The sequence below is a fragment of the Leuciscus leuciscus genome (assembly GCF_965113295.1).
Source record: "Leuciscus leuciscus genome assembly, chromosome: 22".
In the NCBI taxonomy this organism is placed as follows: Eukaryota; Metazoa; Chordata; class Actinopteri; order Cypriniformes; family Leuciscidae; genus Leuciscus; species Leuciscus leuciscus.
Window position 1 is genome coordinate 7,581,177 of NC_138746.1, and position 17,848 is coordinate 7,599,024.

General features: G+C 38.0%; 1 protein-coding gene across 8 annotated transcripts in view; it reads left to right on the plus strand.

The window, feature by feature from the left end:
• Nucleotides 1-17,546, plus strand: part of kcnma1a (potassium large conductance calcium-activated channel, subfamily M, alpha member 1a) — a 180,963-nt gene extending 163,417 nt beyond the window's left edge. For 4 of the 8 annotated variants that reach the window (XM_082153978.1, XM_082153981.1, XM_082153983.1 and 1 more), the window contains 8 exons: nt 1,001-1,114; nt 4,614-4,697; nt 6,198-6,328; nt 8,570-8,764; nt 9,120-9,238; nt 10,508-10,741; nt 12,055-12,083; nt 13,873-17,546. In XM_082153978.1, the coding sequence (XP_082010104.1) occupies nt 1,001-1,114; nt 4,614-4,697; nt 6,198-6,328; nt 8,570-8,764; nt 9,120-9,238; nt 10,508-10,741; nt 12,055-12,083; nt 13,873-14,024 (1,058 nt within the window). In that variant the 3' untranslated portion in view covers nt 14,025-17,546. The remainder of the gene's footprint in view (nt 1-1,000; nt 1,115-4,613; nt 4,698-6,197; nt 6,329-8,569; nt 8,765-9,119; nt 9,239-10,507; nt 10,742-12,054; nt 12,084-13,872) is intronic. The other 4 variants (XM_082153980.1, XM_082153985.1, XM_082153984.1 and 1 more) reach the window with 2 other exon arrangements.
• The last annotated feature ends 302 nt before the right edge of the window (nt 17,547-17,848 follow it).

Here is a 17,848-nt window from a genome sequence, read left to right on the forward strand (position 1 = left end):
GAATATTTACTTAATCTGGTTATGAGAGAATATGACCAAATTCTGATATAATAATAATATTCTTGCATGTATATGCAGTCATTGAATTGAGATGCTTTATAATGTGAAATATTTGTACACTTATCCAACAAATCTATGAAAAATAAACAATAAAAAAACAATACAATCAACAGTACTATCGCTCTTGTGTATCAGCATCCAAATTGCTCTTATTTATAAGCTGAAGCAAATATGTTATTCAGAATGCCAGATGGTTGACTCTGACTGTCACTGCATATCTGATGTCTTCACAATTCACACAACAGGAGACGTGATTATTCTCTGCACAGTTAAGACAAAGTCTTAGTCTCTCTCTCTGTTGTGTATTCCTTTGTTAAGAGCTATACAGAAAGCTGAACTTCTCCATTGAAAAGGACAACCTCTTGTAGAGAATTCTGCAGGCCTTTGAAAACTTTGACCTGAATCTTTTCCCTGCATTATGTTTGTCACTGTAAAAACTATACGCTTGCATTTTTCTCCAGTCGATGGATGTCAAAACAGGGCCAATGCATTATGCATATAGCATTACTGATTTAAAGTGTTTACTTGTCAGCTTGAGGAAATGCAAAAGTGTCAAGTCATGTGAATTCATACTCTTGTCACTCCTGCTTGTATTTCATGGCATTTCGCATAAAAGGTTTTCAGGATCCACTTCACCAGTTTTACGGTAACAAAATGAACAGCATATAAAATTTATACCTGCTGGTTGATGGAAGGCAGCAAATGCTAAATATACCTGAGCTGACCCTTAGAAACGGATGATCTATATTTCACTGTTTTAGACTAGTATGACAGTCCACTTGTATTCTACCACCACAAACTCTACAGTATGTTCAGTACATTTAGAATCGTACAAAGAAAATCTTCAATAATCTAATCTCACCATTGTAAACCTTTTTTTTTTTTTTGCACTGTAAGCAGAGTAGAGAATTTGACAGTCTCATTCCTCTTTCTCTTCTAGGTTTCACACCTCCGGGGATGGATAGGTCATCTCCAGATAACAGTCCAGTGCACGGCTTAGTGCGGCAGGCATCCGTCACCACGGGATCAAACATCCCGATCATAACTGAACTTGGTGAGACGCAACTGCAGTCATACTGCCAACATGTCAAAGTCAAGTGTGATTAGAATCTAAACTCCCCTATCAAGTTACACTGATGTGTTTCTTATGAGGTATGTGTCTGTGATGTGTGTAATGGCACACCTGAATATTTCACCGACTGGGTCAAAGTCGCGTCCTCATCAGTTGTGCCTTTAATGTCAAAGTCTAGGAAGAGACCTAGACTTACAGGGAGAGAAAAAAAGCATGTAGTAGCAAAATGGATTCATTTATAAATAACAATGAGGGTGGCACTATTCCCATGGTGGGGGGACTCATGAAAGTTTTAGATCTCAGAGGGCACTAAAGCACCAGAGACCAGCCGCTCCAACTCTCCACTGACCCAATTACAGCGTGTTACACCAGAAAGGCTGCGAAAGAGAATGGGCCTTACAGACACTTAAAACTTCATTCAAAACCCGCTCCTCACACATACACATATGTTCTGCTAAGACATACATTAGATCCAGAAGTCCTCCTCCCTGAGGGGTTACAAAGTCCTACATCTGGGACACACAGGGCCTGGTTTAATAATGATTTGCTGGCATTTTCATATTGGTAGAGGTGAAACAAATAATAATAAAAAATATCTTTATTTTACTCAAGTATAATCATTAGAATCTTATGTAAAGGCTCACCATGTCATGTGTCCTTAAAGACATTGACTAATACTTGACACTGTCTAATCTAAAAGCTAGAGTTTCACTTTGTGTTGAGAGGATATTTTCAGCCTCTTGACAGTGTCCTTCTGTAATTCAAGAAGCAAGAAGCTGGATATTCAATCTAATAATAGAAGAATTGTAGACATGCTAAAAGTGTAGTTAACATAAATTGCCACTTGTTTATCGTGATGTGAATTGGTTATTTCTTAAATAAATATTCACATGTTGTTTTCCTAAGCTACTCAGATGATCATGGCTAACAGGAAATTTGAAGTGCTCTCAAAATGAACTCAAAATGAAGAAGAGTTATTCTTAAAGCACTAAAAGACCTAAACATTTAGCATTTACGGTAACACTTTATTTTAGTGTCATTTTTACATGTTACATGCCGTTACAATAGTAATAATTATAAATAACTAACACAATTACATGCAATTACTCTTAAATCAAACCAAACCTTATAGTAAGTTAATGTTGTAACTTAAAGGTACAATATGTAAGAATTTTATAATAAAATATCCCCAAATCACTTGCACAGTGTGATATTGTTCCTGCAGTTGTGTATTTACAATATCCCAAAAGTTCCCAAAGATTTTTAATTTCACAGAAATTCCAATTTTAAATAATTGTCCGTCCCGGAATCCCTGTTCACTTGTCGCCTGTCACTGACGTAATATCCGCGTTATCCCTGGTTTCCACTCGTACTGCCATAGTAACCATGGCGACAGACGTGGACAACAGCGTTATGTTTAGCGGCACGCTCACGCTTGTTGTTGTTTCGTTCAAACATTATGGATCATGGCAAGCAGACTTTGGGAAAAAAGGAGAACTAAAGCAAGGATCAATATCAGCGTGGCGTTTTCGAGATGCCGAGAGCTCCACGTCTGCAACTAACTTCGACTTGACAAAGCTCTTACATGTACTTTATTAGACAGGTGAGCAAATGTACATAAAACTAATCAATGTTATACATCTCAGCATGATGAAATGTTAGAATATGATCAGTATGTTATTCTAATGTTGATCTAGCTTACTGCTAGTTTCATACAGCCAAACTAACACATAGAATAACATTATAACTTTCAACACACTCAAATGCAGTTTAGTGATAGTGTAGAAACAGTGCTGCGTTACCTCACAAGTTTAATTTGTCTAATAACTAACCTGTGTGAGTATTAATTCAGCACTTGCGGGTAGTTTGGTGAAATGAAATGTCCTTATTCCTTTATATCCGCAAGGCTCGCGGGACGCGCGTGTGGCGCTGATACCTGTCTCTCATTAGCAATCATGTCCTGCTTCAAACCACAGTCATGATAAAAACATCAATGTATTCACTCATCCATAAACATTATTAGATCCTTCAGCTTGACGACAAGTTCCATAATTCCGCAGGAAATTTTGCGTCATCAACCTACGCCTTTGTTATTGTAAGAGGTTAGCGACCCCTTGCGCCGAAAAAAGTTACATATTGTATCTTTAATATTACTCATTACTTATATGTATAATTACAGTGTAACAACGGCACCTTCAAATAAAGTGTAACTGCATTTACATACTGACTCTGAGTAACAAGTCAGTAACGGAAGTAATGGAGTTAAGTTTCCTTGTTACACGTCACATATAGTTAGTAAATACTATAAATTAAATGTAACAAACTTTAAACCACACCTTAATTCTAAACCTAACCCTATAGTAAGTACATGTCATTTATTAATACTCACTCAGTATAATTTATAATTGCCAATGGATAATCAATGTATCAAAATCAATGGATAATATATACAACCATTCAAAGGTTAGGGAGGATAGTTTGATTTTGTTGTTGTTGTTGTTGTTGAAATAAATAATTAAAATAATTTGATTTAGCATGGACACATTCAACTGATCAAAAGTGACAGTAAAGACTTATATAATGTTACAAAGATTTCTATTTCAAATAAATGCTGTTCTTTTGAACTTTCTATTCTTTAAAGGCTAAAAGAAAACAAAGATTTCTGAAGGATCGTGTGACACTCAGGGCTGGAGTTATGATGCTGAATATTCCATTTTGAAATATATGAAAAATTAAACTTTAAATTGTAATAATATTTAACAGTATTACTGCTTTTACTGTATTTTGATCAAATAAAAGCAGGCTGCAACACACACACACACACCGTTGTTATATAATGTATGTTATACGTTGTGTAAAATGTATTTCTTCTTGTCATCATTAAATTATAGTATAAATAAATATATGGGATATTGGCCACCGTCTAGAAGTCGGTATCACCATCTGCCATTTAAAGTACTCGTATGGATAGTTGGTTCAGTGGATCAAACTGGTTTTGCTGTAATCATTTATACAGAAGTTCTTTGTGTAAAGGTAGCGTAAAATTCAGTTAAACACAATTCACAGTTACTTTTTGAAACGCATCTTTATCAGCAGATTGCCAGCAAACCGGACATATTCAGTTCTCTACACAAGCGAATCATTGACCGTCAGTGGAGCTCCTGGTAAATCAGGCCTGCAGTATCAGTGTTGGAATATGTGCGATTACACATTACACGTTTTTCTGTTCTAAATGGTTCATAGTAATCTTTCCCCTATTTGCAGTGCAGTAGATACCTAAGCTTGCACAACATTCCCGTTATCATGAACAAACACGGCTGAACTGTTCCATGGAGTTCTTACAGAAGCGCTTCATCCTGACGCTGTACCTTTAGATTTCTAATCCCACTCTTGACATGATACTCTTTTATGCTTTCTTTTTCTCTGGCTTTGAACTTGTTTCAATAACTGTCTCCCCTCAACACTGTTTTATCATCATTAGCTAAGCCTGGCAAACTACTGCCTTTGGTTTCATTCAGTCAGGAAAAAAACAGTGGAACCAACATACAAATGATAACAGAACTGGGTAAGCTGCGCCTTTGTCCTCCGCTACTCTGATGCACTGCCTCCTTCATCGGCTTGTCTTGATTTCTCTCACTGCAGCTGAGGCCTGCTCCCATGGCATCACTTTGAACACATTTTTATCCTTAGTTCTGGTTGAAATTGACTGTCTTGTTTTGGCCTTTTTAAGGATTTTTTTTTTCTTTCTTTCTCAGAGGCCTTTGATCATGCAAGTCTGTCCTTGTGGCTGTTTCCATAGCATCTCCCTGCAGTTCAATTCTCTGGCCCGGGCTCCTTTTCATCAGCGGCCTGTCTGAAAGACTGACATTTCTCTTCCTTAGCTCACAGGAAGTCTGGGAAGAAATCAAATTAGAAAAAAAAAACCCATCCAGATCAAACCTTGCTTTAAGCTGTTTATTTTTATTTATTTATTTTGGTGCTGGCCCTAATCTCTGAAGCATAGATTTTGAAAGGGGGTGAAACAAAGATTGTGTGAGGCTGTGTTCAAACCGAACGGGATTTCAGAGCATTGTCTCTATACATTGGCCGCTGAGACCATAAACAATAGCCTTAAAGCAATCTGGCTGCGTCTGCTGTCCAACCAAAGATAACAAGCTGGTTGTTTTATATAAGTGGACCTAAATTCTTACAGTTTGTCTAATGCAAGAGTTCTCTCTTACTCTACAATGGCATTTTGGCAATTGTGCATCACTTAAAGTAATAGTTTACCCAAAAAATAACAATTCTTTCATCATTCATAAACCCTCACGTTGTTCCAAACACGTATGGCTTTCTTTTTTCCGGTGCTGCAACACAAAAGGAGAAATTTTCCATGCAATTAATAAATAGGGATTAAGGCTTTCAAGTTCCAAAAAGGATAAAGAAGCTTAATAAAGATAGGGTCATAATACTTGTACACTATATTCCACATCTTCTGAAGTCATTCAATAGTTTTGTCTATATAAATTTAAGTCATTATCTACCGATAATCTTCACCTCTTGTGATCTGTTAACGGCTGTGACTAGATCATTGCATCAGATTCATGAGCAAATCAGATCAGTTTTGAGAAGTAGAACCAAACAAGTCATTGACAAGATCTGACTCAAAAGAACGATCCATTTGTAGATCAAACAGCACGACTTTTCTCGTGAACGTGCCAAGTGTGGTTGGGTTGTACGATTTTTTTTTTTTTTTTTTGCGATTAATGATTTCAATTGCAAGATTTTTCATAATACACATTTGGAATGACATGAGGGTGAGTAATTGAAGACAGAATTTTCATTTCAAGTTGGATTCCACCATTTTTGGGCACTGCATTGTGCAGATATCAATATTTCAATATATATGTATCTCCGGAATGCATGCCCACTGACGTGCATGCAATTTTTTATTTATTTATGCTCATTGTTTATTTGTATTCATGGACCCATTTACCAATGGTTGATGTGAGACACCACTTCACCATTTGCAGGACATTGGTTGTCTCTTCTGCACAGATGTAAAACTTTTGTCTCTCTACTGCAGTAAATGACTCCAACGTTCAGTTTTTGGACCAAGACGATGATGACGACCCAGATACGGAGCTGTATCTGACCCAACCGTTTGCCTGTGGTACTGCCTTCGCCGTCAGCGTGTTGGACTCCCTGATGAGTGCGGTGAGTTAGTGGCTAAACAGCTGCCATGTTGACACCTATTTACTGATTTGAGTTCCTTTAAACAGATTAGCATATAAAAATCCTTTAAATAAATTATCCCTGCTGAATAAGTTGATTTAGATCCTTTAATTGTGTGAAGGATCCTTCATACTATCTACTAGGCGTCAGATGATCTTTCCGTTCGCATTCAAAAGCAGCCAGTGATTTGGTGAACAAAGCAACCTGTCAAAAGGTGCACAGTCATTTCTCTCCCATCATGGCATGTCATATAGAATTACATGAAGGCATGTCTCACTGCTAATCCTCTGAAATAATGTATAGGAAAGAGACATCCTCCGGCTGTGCAGTGCTTTAGATGTAGGGCTCAGACGTTACCAGTAGGCAGAGGTTGGTAAATGAAATGCCACATTGATCAGACAGCACTGTCAGCAGCGGTGACATCAAAAGGAAAGTTGTTGCCAAGACTCCTCATATAATGTGTCATGAAATAAACTTTCAAGAGTCTTATTAGATCTTTTAACAAGGTAAGTGCTCAAGTTTTCTTTAATGGTATGCCTTGACACGCAAGGTGGGCTGCTTTGGGGTCCAAAAGCTCTAATCTCCTAACAATGTCATCTTGGGTAGATTAGAAAAGATACCTTTTTTCCTTTTCCCTTCGTTCTCTCTTCTTCTTTGCAGCTTTTCCCCCTCACCACCTACGACCGCTGCTATCCCCTTATCCATATGATGGCTTAATTCCAGTAGCTTTCACTTTGAGTGAAGCTAGAACAAAGCAGCCTTCAAGTGCATTTCACTGTGGACAAAGGTGAAGCCTGCTAATAGACAGCTCTCATCCATCATTGGGCTGAATGCTGCTGTCAGGAGCCCAGAGAGGTGTCACTCTAGCGCGAGCTCGCGGCGACACAGCCCTCTGGTGCTCGAACAAACGACCTCGTGATCCTAGTAGAATCTTATATTTTTTACACGTTAATCATTCGACAACTTTATCATCAGTGACACTGAAGAACGTTTGATGGACAAGATACAGTGGGGTCCACAAGTCAGAGATCGCTTCGAAAGTCTAAGATACAAAATCTTATATAAATCTGCAAACATTACCAAAAGTTTTAGGATTTAAAACATGTAGAACACACTACTGTCTAAAATTGTGGGGTCAGTGAGAATTAACACTATTTTTTCAGCAAGGACATATTCAAATAATCAAAAGTGACAGTAAAGATATTTACACGAAAGCTACAAAAGATCTAAATTTCAAATAAATGCTGCTGGTCTTTTGAACTTTGTTCATTGAAAAAAATCTCTCATGGTTTCCACAAAAATATGTTGATAATTAGAAACGTTTCTTAAACATCAAATCACCATATTAGAATGATTTCTGAAGGATCATGTGACACTGAAGACTGGAGTAATGGCTGCTGAAAATTCAGCTTTATGAATAAATTACATTTTAAAATATTTTAAAATAGACAACATTTATTTTAAATTTTATTAATATTTCACAATATTACTGTTTTACTGTTTTTGGTCAAATTCTCTTTCAACTTCTTTTAAAAACATAAAAACTCTTACCAGCCCCAAACTGTAGTATGTAAATGAAATGATGTGAATAATAAATATTTGTAGATCACTAATCAAATTGTAACATTGGCCATGTTAACAAATGCCAGATATCGTGAATCATCAGGTTTTAATTAAAATGGGGCCTCATTTATAAAATGTTGCGTAGAAACCGTCCTACATTTGATTTTGCGTATGATTCAGAGAACGAACCTCTCTTTCAGATGTGAAATTTATAAATCGCAAAGATTTATGGCTTCAGATATCCGAATCTAACTATTCTCTGAAAAATGCACCAGTGGTCTCAGACCTCTGGACTCCACTGTACAAGAAAAATGTCCACGACTTGTTGTGTTATCTATTCTTCATTGTATCTAATCTACAATTAGCAACAATAATGATAATTAAAATGTCCTTGTGTGCAAAACGCTCCCCTGTTAAGCGTGGCTGGTGTTACCAAAATGAATGTGCGTGGGGAGGAGACGACGACAACAACAACAACAACAACAACAACAACAGCTGGCGTAATTGCATTCCCGTGTCTCTTCCCTTCCCAGGGAGTGAAATGCGAAAAGACAGATCAGGGTCTAGATAACAGTGCTCAGGACAGCTCCAAATTCCTGACTGTCTTGAGTTGTGACTCTAATGGTGCTCACGTCCGGATCCTCTTCTTTATCTTGGCAGACATACTTCAATGATAATATCCTCACCCTGATCCGGACGCTGGTCACGGGAGGCGCCACTCCGGAGCTGGAGGGCCTGTTGGCTGAGGAGAACGCGCTGAGAGGTGGCTACAGCACGCCACAGACGCTGGCTAACAGGGACAGGTGTCGGGTCGCCCAGCTGGCCCTATACGATGGGCCCTTCGCAGACTTGGGGGTAAGTGGATGGTTAAGAGGAGCTGACAAGTTTTGGCACTTTGCCCAACAGGGCTCGTTCCCACGTCCGACGCCTCCCCTGCCCGCTAATACAAAGTGAACGAGCTGAATACGCAAAGTCTGTGGGTGGAAAATAATGTTGCCTTAAATCATGATATTTCTGTATCCAAGTAAGAATGCAACACATTTCATTATAGCAGTGTAGACACTGCACTAGGATACAAATGCTGAGAATGAGACAAACAACACCTGCCCTTGCACTTGCTGAAGTTGCTTTTGTCATGCCTGAAATAAGCATAAGTTGATTTAAATGTTATGAATGAACGCTTAAAGCACTATGTTGTGTTCTTTTTCAGGATGGTGGTTGCTACGGAGACTTATTTTGTAAAGCATTAAAAACGTACAACATGCTGTGCTTTGGAATCTATAGATTGCGAGATGCACATTTAGGTGCACCAAGCCAGTGCACAAAAAGGTGAGCTGTCCATTTTACCTATTAACCTCGGTGTCAGTAGTTTTTGTCCTTTATTTCACTAGGCATGTAATCCAGCTTTAGTGAAGCCTACATTATTCCTATAAACTCAGTTCCAGCACCTGAGTGAGCTCCCTTCCTACAACATTGAGGAACACCTGACACAAATCTTCACAAGATTATGCTTGCTTATAAGATACACATTTTTTTTTTTTTTTTATCAATAATTTTATTCAGCAAGGACACATACAATTGTTCAAAAGTGACAATAAAGACGTTTACAATAGCCGCTTTTCCACCATCGGGCCAAACTGTTCTCATTGCTTAACCGTTCTAGTCCGTGCTGATCCGGCCCAGCCAGTGCGGATATGGTTTCATTTTCCACTGTGGAGCTGATAACAGAGCTCTTTGTAACAGAAGAGTTTACTGAGGAATGAGATGTATAAGGCTGTTGCGATATAGAGGATGATCAGAAATTAATTTTATTAACTTGTGTTTACTTCGCTTAAATAGCACGCTTACCCAGCTACTGAGAATCCTGAGTGGCAACGGCACTTAATGCATTCTACCAGCACGGTTCTGCATGTTTAGCCTACCGTGCCGAGAATTCTGGGAATGGTTTGTAATTGTGTCATGCCGAACCAAGCTCAAGTGGAAATATAACCGGAACCGTTCCTTACTATTTTTAAAACCGTTCAGCCGGACGGTGGAAAAGCGGCTAATGTTACAAAAGATTCAGATAAATTCTGTTTTCTATTCATCAAAGAATTTCTCCAAAAATGTATCTCAGTTTCCAACTAAATATTAAGCAGCACAGCTGTTTTTAACATTGACAATAATTAGAAATGTTTCATAAGCACCTATATTAGAATGAAATCTGAAGGATCATGTGACACCGAAGACTGGAGTAATGATGCTGAAAATTCAGCTTTACCGTCACAGGAATACTTTACATTATAGAATATATTCAAATAGTTTGATAGTATCTGATAGTCGTGAGGGTATATGGTCTTCTTTCTTTCTTTCTTTCTTTCTTTCTTTCTTTCTTTCTTTCTTTCTTTCTTTCTTTCTTTCTTTCTTTCTTTATCCACACAAAGCTGGAGTAGGATAACGTTTATTTTTTTATTTTTTTTATATACACACTTAATATTTAAACCTGTTTAATATTATTAAATAATCATAAAATAATATTAAAAAAACAATTGAAGTAAATGCTTTATTTCCTCCTACATGATATCCCTGAACATAAGTGTAATTTTTCCATGTGGACAGATATGTCATCACAAACCCGCCTTATGAGTTTGAGCTGGTGCCCACGGACCTGATATTCTGTCTGATGCAGTTCGACCACAACGCGGGCCAGTCCCGAGCAAGCCTGTCCCACTCCTCCCATTCCTCTCATTCATCCAGCAAGAAGAGTTCGTCTGTTCACTCCATCCCCGCCACGAACCGACAGAACCGCAGCAGCAAAGCACGTGAAGCACGTGAAGCCCGTGACAAACAGAAGTAAGTTGGCCTTTATTTCTCTTTTTAACCCAGTAGAGTGTGTATGTGTGCGCTTGTTAACTTTTGTGGTTTTAGCACACTTCGTACAAAAAGGACGTGTGTGTGTGTGTACGTGTGTGTGTGTGTGTGTGTGTGTGTGTGTGTGTGTGTGTGCGTGTGCGTTTGTGTGCGTTTGTACCCAGCGTTGTTTGTTCTGTTTGTGAGTTTGCTTCATTGTAATGTGCATGTGGCCCTTGCCTTGACCACACACTGAGCTCTAAGACCATTTGATCATCGCCACATCGCCAGGACCATGCCAGCGTCAGTCTGCATATCGCTGCTGCACTTGTACAGACACAATCAACCTAATTTTGGAATGTTAACTATATGAATGATTAATAATGGTATGAAATTTGCAGGTCCCATGCAGACCTCTAGAAAATTTTAGTTAATATTCATTAATAAGCTTAATTGTGTATAGTTAATATGGATTATTTTGAGTGAGGAAACATCATTAATTCATGTCTTGCATTTCTGTTTGTCCAATCATTGTTGTGTGTTTGTGTGTGTGAGAACTGCAAATTGCATCATCATGTTTTTATTCTGTGCTTATTTTTAGTTATGCTCTAGTGATTTTATTTTAATGTTCCAGGTAGGGTATAGAGCCATTATCATAGCATAAATAGTTTCACACCATCCCTACATGCCTTGCAGGTGCAGAAACCCTTATGGTGTGTATTTCTCGTGGCATTTTGGATCATTTAATTGTGGATCATTTAAAATGTCCTGTTATGAAATCTTTATCATCTACATATACAGTCTTCGTGAAGCTGTTGTTGAGTCTTGTCTCTCACCAGAATGGAGGAGCTGCAAGGCATTATGGGATGCTGTAAAACCCTGCATTGATTTCAGTGCCTGTTACGATGCGTGCCCTAAAAGTTGTAATTCAACAAGATTTAGAGTTTGTAATATATTCCCCCTGTGAGAGAAAAAAGTAGGTTATATTAGTTCATATTTGAGATGCAAATGTTGTCCTTTTAAAGAGGTTTACAGCACTATCTGGATAACATTTGATTATTTTAGATCCATTGTTTTCTTTAATACTAGCTACAAAAATGAAGTTTGTAAATCTTAAATACTGAAATTATATTTGAAGTAGCATTTTAGATTTTTTTAAGAATCATTCCCCATTAGTGTAAAATAAAGATGGTTATGATTTTTGTTAAAATTTACAATATGTTAACCAGACTAAAAATGTTGACATATGATGTCAGTTATTCTGTTACTTGCCTTAAACGCTGTAAAACTTACATAGACCACTTTTTTTTCTAAAGTGCAACAAGGATGAATAGAATGGGCCCAGGTATGCAAGTTAATGATTCTGCATGATACAGCACCTGTTGTGGGATCTTTTAATCATAACTTTGTCCTTTGTGGAGCACTGTTATGAGAGGGGATTTTGATTTTACTTTCCAAGAAAATCATGCCTACTTTTCACCTTTGCTTTCTAACTGAAAGCAAATGGCTGCTGCTACTGCCTAACTCTTGTCATGCTCAGGACCATCCCAGCATTGCATGCGGTTGACTATCATCCTCTCTCTATACCTCCGTCCATCTGATAGGTTCCAGTGATCTCTCTCAGTAGTCCCCTTGACTTATTTCAGTTCCTCTTGTTCATTTACCTCTCTTTAGGTTTTCTTTCTTTCTTTCTTTCTCTAAGACAAACTGCATTGTGTGAGAGGTCAGTGTGTCTGCACATTGTTTCTGCAGGTAGTTAATCAAAATGTATTTGTTTGTTACGTCATCCAACTCAAAAATGGTATTTGGAAAATACACACATAATATAATCTGAATCATTTTCAAAGCCGTTCAATTAAATCCTTTAATGAACTGATTAATAATAGTTACATAAAAAGCTTAATATATGTATATATTACTAGTTAAATCAGAATTTTTATTAAATGTAAAATTTAGAATTCTTGTTCAAATTTATTGCAAAGATTCACAAAATAAACATGTATTTTATATTTAAAAAAATTTAAATGCATTATCTATTGATAGTGCTGACAGTAGATATTTCTTTTGATTTGAAATTTAAATAAATAGTGTGTAAAATACATGTTCATTTCAATTAATTTTCTATCATTAAATGTATATAGATTTTTAAAAAACAAATTATCAATCTGCAATCTCCAGATATTGGTTGATTAACCTGTCTAGACAGTATTGTTAATTGTTAATGATGCATTGGTGGCTTTTGTCATATTTGCAGCTTTGCTACATTCCTAATAACATCTTTTAATGGAAGTAAGATTACTATACTGTACAACCTCAAAAACATAGATTTGGTCCGTTAAAAGTTCCCCACTCAAACCAGGCGAAAGTGGTTTCACGTTCCGCTCTCAGCCTAAATTCACCTCAAATATCCATGTGAGAGGGGAACCATGATGAGAGTCCCTGTGCTGCTGAAATTGCCTCTTTTAACCCTTGCGGAGCCACAGGATGTCTCGAGGCGATGTAAGTTCCAGCATCAGTAGTAAACTCAGGGGAACGGAGCGAGGTGGCTGACTCCTTGCACCACCTCAGGCACAGCTCCACTTACATCAAACGACTTCGCCGTGACACTCTTCCCCCCGTGGCCCGTCGCAGCCTGACACTCCAAGGTGTGCAGCACATTTCAAGTTGGAGGAATAGTTGGAAATGTTGGAGTGCTGGAAAATGACACCGCCTAGGAGAATGTGAATATGATGAGGACAGATGCTGGCCCTGCGCATGGCTTAAGTCCTTGTAGAAAACATTTCAGAATAAAACACCTAATTTCAAAGACCGGATCACGTGAAAACTGGTACGTGGTACACGGCTTGATAGGGTCATTCCTTTAGGCTACAATACACCCTTGTCTGAGGGCTGTAAATGCTTTTACATACCGTACATTTTGCTGCCTGATGAAATCCAGATCCAACAATGTGTGTTTCACCCTGTGTCTTTCTGAATGTGAATTAAAGTTCATGTATAGAGAGAGAAAGAGAGCGTGGTATTCTTTTTTTCTTTTCTTTTTCTTTTAAAGAGAGATGCATGACACTGCTTTAAAGATCTGATATTAACACTGTTTCTCTCGCCTTCTGCTTCTCTCCCGCCCGGCTGTCTCACAGAAAAGAGATGGTTTACAGATGAAGCAGAAAATGCATACCCAAGGAACATTCAAATCAAGCCCATGAGCACTCACATGGCCAACCAAGTAAATCAGTACAAATCCACTAGCAGTCTGATTCCACCTATTCGAGAAGTTGAAGATGAATGCTGAACAAATCCCCGGCCTTTACCATCACAGAGGGACTTGGGTCATCCTGCTGTAAAAGATGAGCGCTAATCGCGAAATGATGACTGTTGATGATGGAGACACATTGTCCTTCCCTTGTTCGACTCAAGGGTCTGAAGCGATCGAGAACTGGAAAGGACTTCCTATGTGTATACCTTTAATGTTACTTCCATACTTTTATATATGTATACATAGTGATGTACATAATGACAATCAAGTAAGGATTGTACAGCCCCCTAGCACTTTTTGAAATTATGTTAACAGGCAAACAAAAGAAGAAAACAAATAGTACTTCCTGTGATTCTTTGCAATATCTCACCTCTGCCGTGACCTGACTCCATGCAGAGGGTGCTATAATGGAGGATGAGGGTCACTGTCGTTCACTTCATCCAAACACTACCCAAAGATTAGCCCCGCCGATTGAGTTGCGTATCTGTCGTCCATTTCATTTTGCACTACCGCGTAATAACTCAAGCACTGCTCACAGAAGAGTCAAAGCTTACCCTCGGTTCTCCTCTGAGTTTGGGCTGAAGTCACAGGCTGAGGCTGTTAAACGAATGGCTTTGTTCAAGGAAACGGGTGTTTGCGTGACTTTATTCATGCATGGTGTGTGCCGAAAGCTGCCTGAACGTTTGGCTCAGGAAAGGATGCCCATTTGCATCCCTACAGACTTAGGCACGTATACAGATGGAAATGTTTGCTGTACCTAATGCAAATGGTCGTCCCCAACGTAGCTCTTCGGAATTGGCAATACATTGAGGATATGCACTACTTCTGTTGATGTCTTTCCATCATACATGACTGTTGATGTGGGAAACTGTCTGTGATCAAGGCTTATAACATGTTTGTTTGCGTCTGCGGCTCTGCTATTAATACAACTGAATGAAACACTACTGTCACCTGCTGATAATTCAACAATGATTGAGCTTTTACGCTGAAATAAAAAATATACAATTGAAAATGCCACATATTGCGAAAAGTGGGCATCATTGGTTCCTCCTTTGGGTGTAGCCACTGCCTGACACAGGGTTGGCACAGGGGCTGAAAAGTGCTTGGATGTTCCCTGTGACCAACTGTGATGCCTTAAACTCTAGGCCGAATGCATAAGCTCAATCATAATGTTCAATTATCAGTCAAAGTTGTAACTTGTGGATGATTCTTGCTGTGGACTGAATGCATTTGAACGTCACTCACTTCTATCAAGGCTACACAACTAAGTTGTACCTTTAAAGTAGAACGTATACTGATACATATGCTTCACAGACCTTTGAACTTTGCTTCAAGTGCTCTGTCAGATTTATACATAAGTACATACTTATTTTTTATCCATGAGCGTAATCATTTTGTACTTATTTTTATACATATCAGAGAACTTTATTTCTAAATGTATCTTAAAGATATCGTAATAGCTACAGTGCACAGCAGTTCAGTTTTACCCCTGACAACACAACATATCACATACCATCAACTGGGACACGTCAAACATCTGTGAACCCGATTCAAAACGGTACAATTTCAGCTTTCCATCTGGAGTGCTCTTTGATACTCACATGGGCTGCTTTGAAGGACTTTGAGCTCTACTACTAAAACAGCATATATGCTTTCATTTTCATAAGCTAACAGAGATGAAAACCCATATTGAATGACTGATGACACTTTTCTGTAATTCCAGGTAAAGTGATGTTGATCCTCAGACAGACATGAACTCAGAGATGTGCATGAGGAGGGGCTCTGCTCTTTCTGTAATGAGGGTAGAGTTATAGTGATATTAGCCATGTTTGACCTAAATTAGGTCTCTGTAAAGAGAAGAGCATGCTGAAGCACTTGTGCAAACGTAATTTGATCAGATCAGCAGTGAGCTAATAGCCATATGATTGTAGATGCAAGAAAAGAGACATTAGCACATGTCCACCCATTGAGCAAAAGAATATAAATCTGGTGTATAAATTCTGCCCGTTCTAGTCCACATTTATTTTCTCAAGTAAAAGGATCTCAGCTTTATTGTTTGTCTATTGGACAATTAGGCTTGGTCCTGAAGTGATTTTCTGAATTGTGATTACATTGGTGTTACACTTTGTAGCAAGTAGATTTCTTAATAAATGAATAAAAAAAGAATAATACTAATGTGAGTAAACTGTATGTATAATTGGATTGTCAACATACTTGCTAGCCTGAAGAAAAAAAAAAGGAATCCATTGGAGTTAAATGTCCAATTTTTTTTCGTCTATGTAAGGTCCTTTTCCTGTAATGAAACTAAAAAGGCAGATGGCGCAGTAAAGACAGCAGGTTTCATTTGATGAGAAAAGTGTAGATGCACGTTGAGGGAAGCAGAAAGCAAACTAGCTCTTTCTTCTCGAGGATTATTAACCATCAGGTTTTAACATTCCATTTTGTCATCAGCATTTCAATCCATTACAGTCACATATAGTCAAACCCGGTTGTTTGTTTACAGACCTTTTTCTTTCTTTCAACACACATACTCAGGTAGCAATCCTGATGACAAAGCTACAAAATAAAGCTGGCTTACATTTTCTTGTGTTACCTTTTGTAGTATGAGGTGATACTGATATTTTCTTCTCCACTGCAACAAATGTGCAATGTTTTAGTATCATGCAATTTATTTGTACATCTTGTGAAGATACTACAGTGTACACATATCTCAGTTTCTACAGTGCCATGAAATGTATCTGTCTACCAGCATCAGTCAGTCTTTGGTTTGTAACAGTGGATGAATATTGTGGCATCTAATACTGGCATGGAGAACATCCAAGCCATCCTTGCCTCCATGCCAGGACAGTGCCAGGCAGTGCAGGAAAAAACCAAAGGAGGAACACCGTAAGACCCACTAGAGCGAAAAGTGGCATTCAAACCGGCATATGACATATGTGCCTATACAAGCTGCTGAAATCCTAGCACCTTGGTTATTGATACTGTAAAAGTCAAAAAAGGGGACAGCCATGGCTGAAGGATGCTGGGTAGAACTGACTATAATGTTTAGTTCGATCACCTGTCATTGTATTCAAGAGTGTTCTAATTAAAGTAACATATAAAGCAACCTTACTGATGTGCTATGTAATACACAACTGTCATATTTTGGCTATTTTATTCTACTGTAAAGGACAGATTTAAGTTTTAGAAACTGTATAAAGAAAATACACTGTAACAGAATAAATACTTGGAGGGGAATTAAGTCTTAACATGCTGAACTTGCATATGGATTACTGTTTTGTTGCTGTCTTTTCTTCCACTTCAATAAATAATCAAAACATCCATATATACATGTAATTATTGGCATATTCATTACAGGATAAAGGAGTTTCTCATAGCAGAATATGACTGATTTGACTACCAGACGTGAAGAAATTGATGGTGCTGAAGCTGATCTACCTGACTCTGTCAAATATAACCTGCTTATAAACATACTGTCTTGTACAAAAAGTTTGTACATAAATTGTACATGGTTTCTTTTTGTATTTTCTCAATTAAAATTGATGTATTTGTGTTCTACAGGTGACTGGTATATTGCGTCATTACTTGATTTACACTCGAAATTAGGCAATCCATCTTTGACAAATGGACATTGTTACAGTCCAAAAATATGTGGTGGTGTAGGAAACGGGGTGTACTGGATGCTGAGAACACACCTTTTCCCAAACATCTGCTAACATAAAAAAAAAGAAAAAAAAAAAGTGCTTACAATGACGGATAACCCCTCTCACAATTTAATTACTGCACATATCACCTACATAAGAATGTGAGGATTTCAATTCCAAGTCATTTTATATCTACAAAGACACTTTTATAGTTAC